The 6,704-nt window shown below is 40.4% G+C and overlaps 1 protein-coding gene across 1 annotated transcript in view; it reads right to left on the bottom strand.

Annotated features, from left to right (window-relative positions):
• Window positions 1–929: 929 nt before the first annotated feature.
• The window catches only part of LOC108787842 (opsin-3-like), a 35,898-nt gene continuing 30,123 nt past the window's right edge, over window positions 930–6,704 (bottom strand). Inside the window, exons 3-6 of the mRNA XM_018557494.1 lie at window positions 4,081–4,391; window positions 2,798–3,117; window positions 1,735–1,996; window positions 930–982 (exon numbers count right to left, since the gene is read on the bottom strand). Of these exons, the coding sequence (XP_018412996.1) occupies window positions 930–982; window positions 1,735–1,996; window positions 2,798–3,117; window positions 4,081–4,391 (946 nt within the window). The remainder of the gene's footprint in view (window positions 983–1,734; window positions 1,997–2,797; window positions 3,118–4,080; window positions 4,392–6,704) is intronic.

Here is a 6,704-nt window from a genome sequence, read left to right as displayed (position 1 = left end):
TTTCCTTGCTAAAATATTATAAAGACTTTTTTAAAATCATTTGTGTGATTATTGTAACCTTTATTTTTGGGGTTCATCGGTAAGGAGTCTCTTCTCCTGAGAAATTGAAGGTGTAAACACATATGGTGCTTTAGCATATGTGGTGCTTTGAGAAGAGGGAATTTGTTTTTAGTAAATGTACTTGAAGTAGTATTAAACTCTCAAACTTTTTTCAATAATGAATCCAGATATCCAAATATACCTTGCCCAGCAAAGTATCTCTCTATAGGGTTTTTTTTGGCCAAGCACTTAGTCATCATGTTTCTGAACAGCTGGCTCCAACTCTCTCAGCACGGCATCCCTTAACTTCTTCTCCAGTACAAGATCACAAAGTACAGAGCCGTCTCCAGCAGCTGTCCATCTACTAGCTTGGAGAAGAAAGGAGGAGGAAAATTAAAGAAAGGAGGAAAGAGGAATGGGAAGTAGGGAAGTGGCTGCCTTGCTTTGCCTGTGTGTTTGTGGAGACACATAAGGGTGGCTTCATAGGACCCTGCGAGGGAAAGAAGCCACCCTAAAACAGGACATCATGGCCAGTGCTCAGGGGACCGCCTGATTCTGCAAGAAACTAAAACTACAAATTTTAAAATCACGGAACATCATCCATTATAAGCTATTTAATCTGCATTTTTAACTAGTTTAGGAACACTTTGGCTTTAATATCACTTTAACTGAGATGTAAATAAGGTTATAATGGCCGGACATGGATTATTTTAACAGCAGGTGCATGGATTTTTTGTGTTCCTTCAGCAGACTGCTGCGTATTAGTTTGGCCTGTTGTTATAACAGAGCTAAAAGAGGAAGACGTGTAGTGTACGTTTTTCTTCCGTTGCATTCCATCTTTGAACAATCGGCCACCTACTCCAACTGGAATCTCTTGTCTGGCAAATATCTTATGGTTTTTCAAACATTTCATCCAGAGGAGCTTCATGAGGCCTTGTCTGAACTGCAAAATAAAAACAAGAAAACAATAAAATATGTTTTATGAATGGGTGGCAGCAATGAAGAGAGGATTTTTACAAAAAGCAGTGGCCCTCCAAGCAGATCATCTTTAGACTTAACATGTATGACTAGATCTGCTGATGAAAAAAAAAAAAGGTTTCAGCTTTAATGTTCTTTATTTAAAAAAAAAAAATCCATAGCAGACTGACAACATGCAATGAAGTAAAAAAAACACATTTGCCTTATGAAACACACAAATCCAAATTTGGTAAGCTTAAAGCTGAACAATATTAACATAGTGAAAATAAGTGACCACTGATGAAGTGAGCCCCATCTCTGGCTGCTGTAATGTTCAATAAATCACCTACTGTCATTCAGCCCGCACTCCCTTTCAGTAGTAAATGACCAGCAATGATTTCCATTTCCTGCTGTAGTACAACGATCACAGTGAATCACTTGCTGTATCCCATCTTGCATTCAGAAAAAGCCTTGCATTCCTTTCACAGGTTGCAATGACTTATGTGATTGGAGGAGGGGAGATTGTGAAGTTCATCCACATCTCCAAACTGAAATAATCTTCCAGTTTTGTGTAGTTCATTCTGTGGATTTGTGATTTCTGCATTTTGCTTCATTAATATTACCCCACCAGTCATCAGATCTACCAAGATGGCCTCCTCCACACAATTGGTTTTATATAGAACTAATAGTTACAGAGTTTGATACATGCAGTCAGATATGTGAAATCATATACAATACTTTCATTCACCTTCTTGTTTGTTAATATATAGATAGTTGCATGTGTTGCGGCGCCTGTTTTGACCAAGAAGCAGGGCACAATGGCGGTAGCTGGGGTAATCATGTCACTATGACCACACATCGCCAGAAGAGACAGCACTGGGTAAGGCATCCCACAAAGAAGAAAGGCCGAAATCATCAGAAGATACATCACAGCCATTTGTTTCTCATAATGTAAAAGCCTCAGCACTTGGCTTGTTTCAACACTTTGTAACTTTCGAAGCTAAAAAGAAAAAAAAAGGCACATTTGATTGCCGCTGTATTTTATGTTTTCAAATATTCCGTTTACTACAGCTAGTACAAGACATCCTTCTAGCCGGTAATAGTGAACTAGCACTGAAAACTTTGGGTTGTTAAAGTGCAACTGAATCCCTGTCGGTTTTTTATTGCTGTCTGCATCTCATTAGGGATATTCAGCCCTCTCTATTTGTCCTGGTGACAAATAGAGAGCAAATCCCAAATTTTGGCGTTGTCACCAGAACAGGAATAGATGGGAAATCTTCGAATGGTTCTGGAGACCCTGCTGACCACCAGGGATTCCTCTTTGGAGGGATTTCCTCTCTCACGTCCTGTTGTGGCTATCAGACAGGAAGTCAAAGGAAATCTCCCTAATAGGACAAAGATGGGGGGAAAAAAAAGCTGACGGGATATACCACTCACTTACTCTTCAAAATACAAAATGTTTTGGCTTAAGTTCTAATTTTTTGCCGCCACACATGTCTAGCAGATATTTCAGACACTCCAATCCAGCATGCACATCTATACACAATACACTTGTTCTATTAGGATCCTATGACAACTCATGTCCCCGTAATCAGTACCCTGTTTTGGCCAGTAGCCCATTGTGTAATTGCAGAGATGTAACAAGCTTGGCCACCAGTTTTAAACAGCCCCATGAATTTATATGATATGTATGTGTGTTCAGTAATTAAAACATCTTATAGTTCTATTCATTTCTAGTGTTTATGCCCGTGTATCCTTTTTGTTACAATTTTATATATAAAGTGTTATACATTTTACTCACCATTCTGACTGAGCATAAAATGTAGCCATAGCAGTAAATCATAATACTCATTGGGACAACAAAACAAGCTATAAATGAGAGAAGAATGAATGAGGAGTGTCTCGCCTCTGTTGATACTCGGTCCAAAGAGCAATCTAGTCCATGAGGTTCTAGAATATATCTGTTCCATTCCATTAATGGTGCCATAGTCCAGGCCATTGAACACAGCCAGACAGAAGTGATTGCTTTCCATGACCATGAGTAATCAATAACTCTGTCAAATACAACTCGAACATATCGTTCGTATGCCACAGCAGTAAGTGTAAAGATTGACACGCAACCTGTGAAACAACAAAGTGAATTGTGAGCCAATGACAGATATGAACATAATGTACAACTGAACTGACCAATGTGCTCAATTTACATTTTCTAAGACCATGCGGACAATTTTGAATACAGTGCATGTTGTTACAGTGGACAACATATTAGCCTTGTAGCCATTAGGTATCAAATCTTGTGAGCATGAAGTATGTGTTCCTTTCCAGGTCTGCATGGATTGTTTGTGTTTTCCCCATGCTTGGAGTATCCTGTAGGTCTTTGATGCCCAACCTGTGGCCCAAGGGCAACATGCGGCTACCGGGTTCTTGTTGTGTGGCCCTTGGATCCAAGAAATCTATAGTGGGAACAGTGATTTGTAAAGTGGTAAGAGCAGTAATCTCTGCGAGCTTCATTTAGCATGTCCCCAGTATCACACTGTCTTCTGCTGCATATCTTCAGTCTTCAATCACCCTTGCAGCATGCCCACATCAACCATTTCCTCTAGTAGGTTCGCAGTCTACAGTCCGGTTTAGCATTACATATACTTAACATGTTTGACCCTTGGTAACATCAGGGGCTGCAGTGGAGGCCCCCTATACCATATACATTGACAACCACTGCTCTAGAGTGTTTGGTTTCCTGCCATAACAAAAAATGGGCTACATAATATAGTTCTACAGGACATTAACTACCGTATATTGTGTTCACTACCAAAGACATGCTGGTAGGTTATTTGACTCCTCTCTAAGTTTGCCCTCTATGTATGCATGTGAGATAGGGACCTTAGATTGTAATCTCCTTGAGGGCAGGGACTGATGTGAATGTGCAACTTTGTAAAGTGCTGTGTAAATTGTCAGCACTATATAAATACCTGTAATAATAATAATCACCACGCATTACATACATATAACCTACAACCAGTAAATTGGTATAGTACATTATCTAATATTTGCCAGATCATAGTATAAAAAAACGACCTTACTCACCCAACAGATTTTCACACATTCCAACAAAAACGCATCCCGCTTTGTTCCAGATCCACCGCTGGCTTACACATGATGCAAAAGTAAAACTGACCCCAAAAAGTGAGAAAACAAGGTCACTGAAACTGACATTTACCAAGAGAAGATTTGTTGGTGTCCTTAATGTTTTGAATCTGCAATACAGAATCAGCACTAGCGAGTTACTACACAACCCGAAAATTCCAATTGTAGCCACCATCAGAGCCAGGAAGTCATAAGTATCTTGGGTAAAAAGCTTTTCATTGTGAACTTCTGAGTACACATTACTGGTATTCCTGATTACAAGAAACATGTTTTAGTTAGCTTTACAGCAAATGGATTAACAGTGACAGGCCTTGGTTAATGCAATCTTCTTTCTTAGTAAATCCATATTAAGAAGTGTTCAGCTTTGTGTGAATTAGTGAGGATCGGTTCACAGTATTAAATTAATTAAAACCAGTTTGGCTAAGCGAAAATATTCAATCCCAAACTATCCTGAAAACAGGACTGGGTTTGGGGAAATGGAACATAGGTCATGGCTACTTTGGGCACACAAAAAATGACATTTAGGATGTGACCTGTTACTAGCATTAAATAGGAACTCTGGCCCCACTGCAAGGGTTAAGTGCTCCTTTTGGTCTAGGGACTGGAATAAAGCAGATTTACTTACCTGACCCTGGTTTCCTCTGGGCTGCTAGATCAGTCCCCGCAGATTTTTTTTTCTCCCCTGAGTTCTGGCGCTCAAAAGACCAGTGACGTCATTATCTCTTATACAGATCCATTAACCTGCATTAAAGGTGAGGATGCCGAGGGTCATTCCATAGCTAGAACAGAGCAGGATCAAGTGAGTAAAACAGCTTTATTCCAGCCCCTAAGCCAAAATGAGCACCTAACCGTTGTAGTGAGGAGGGTAGCCCCATTGCAAGTTTAAGTTTTTTTATTTGCCAGGAGTTTTTCTTTAACACAGTAGTTTCAGTTTTTCTGAGTCCCACCTGTAACATAGTTTTTTACCTGTGGATCTTGCCAATAGATAGTTTTTCGCTTCCTGCAATAGGGTGACAACCCTGTTTGTTCTGCAGTAAAATAGTTCAACAGTGTTGTCATCCCATGGACATACTAGTTTGAGATGAAGATGTCGTTTTTAAATGAAACAAATGAAAGCCTAACTTCTTCTAATACCTCTAAGCATTTACAGCAAACGTTTTCTTTTCTTTTGGAAATAAGGTTTAAACTATATGATTAAAAGCTGTCTGCTGGCGGAACCCTAATCATTGGTAACTGGTTTGTCTTAGCTGATGTGTTAATGCTATTGACAGACTGCACTATAGTCCCACATTAACACATTTTAGGCATAAAAGTTAACACATTTCAGGCATAAAACTAAAAAGTCAATACTCTTATTCATGTTCATTGAAAGGTAATTCAGAATTGTAGGGTTTATTCAAGAGTAAATAAGGGATAAGGGATTTTATATAAATAACAGAAAATGTTTAAATAAATAGAAAAAAATAAAATAAAACTGATCCAAGAGCATTACATTGTGCATACTCTAACCTGCAACACTTAGGTCTCATTCACACGACTAACGGCCGGCCCGTACAAATCCTGCTTGCGTCCGAGCAGGGACACCCGCGCGGACGTGCAACTCGGGTGAGCGTACAGCCGCGTACTCCCATAGAGAAGAACAGGCTGCTGCGTGCAAACACACGCAGCACCTCTCCTTCCCGGGAGCGCCCCGATGCAGCCGTACACCCAGCACGGATCTGTAAGGGCCGGCTGTTAGTCGTGGGAATGAGGCCTTAAGGTGGCCATACACTTTACAACCATCGCAAGACCTTAGTCTTGCGATGGTTGTAAAGTGATTAAAAAACCGTACGATCTGCCCATCTTGGACAGGCAGATCGTAATTGCGATCATCGCAAGCCCGCCCCCCTGAGGGGCGGGCTTCCGATGACCGCAATGCTGAACGGGCAGTGTGCACGTGCGCACACCGGCCTGTTCGGCATTTGTCTCCCGAGCATCATTCAAACCAGCCGAAAATCGTAAGATTTGCGGCTGGTTTTCTAGCATGCTCTTTAGACAAAAGACGTGCGACCGTACAGTAGAAACGGTCGCACTTCTTCATTCACACTGCACGATTCTCGTACGATTGAGATTCTCGTATGAGAATCGTGCAGTGTATGGGCACCTTTACTCTAACTATAGCCTGATACCTAAAACTAATTTAAAGGTTAACCCTTGCAGTGGGGCTACCCTGGCACTGCAAGGGTTAACTGCTCGATTTGTCTAAGGGGCAAAAATAAAGAAGAAATACTCACCCAATCCTCTATCAAGGTGGTGGTACCATAAGAAATTGAAAAAAAGGGGAAAGGGGGGTTCAATGTTTTTGACTAAAAAATAAATAAATATTTCTTATACATTTAATAAACCTTTTGATTTATTTCACAACTCTCAGGAATCCTTTAAAGCGATGCAGTCATTGTAAAAATTACAAACAGGCATAGTTGCGCTCAGTGGTTCCTCCCGCTGACCTCCATGTCACTATAGGATACACAGGCAACCTGACTGTCATCTCATGTCTCTGATAATTTCACTTATTTTTCTATATA

This window comes from Nanorana parkeri, unplaced genomic scaffold, assembly GCF_000935625.1.
Source record: "Nanorana parkeri isolate BGI_ZX_2015 unplaced genomic scaffold, ASM93562v1 scaffold287, whole genome shotgun sequence".
Taxonomy (NCBI): domain Eukaryota; kingdom Metazoa; phylum Chordata; class Amphibia; order Anura; family Dicroglossidae; genus Nanorana; species Nanorana parkeri.
The sequence above is the reverse complement of the archived record's forward strand: the minus strand, read 5'-3'. Positions and strand labels throughout refer to the sequence as shown.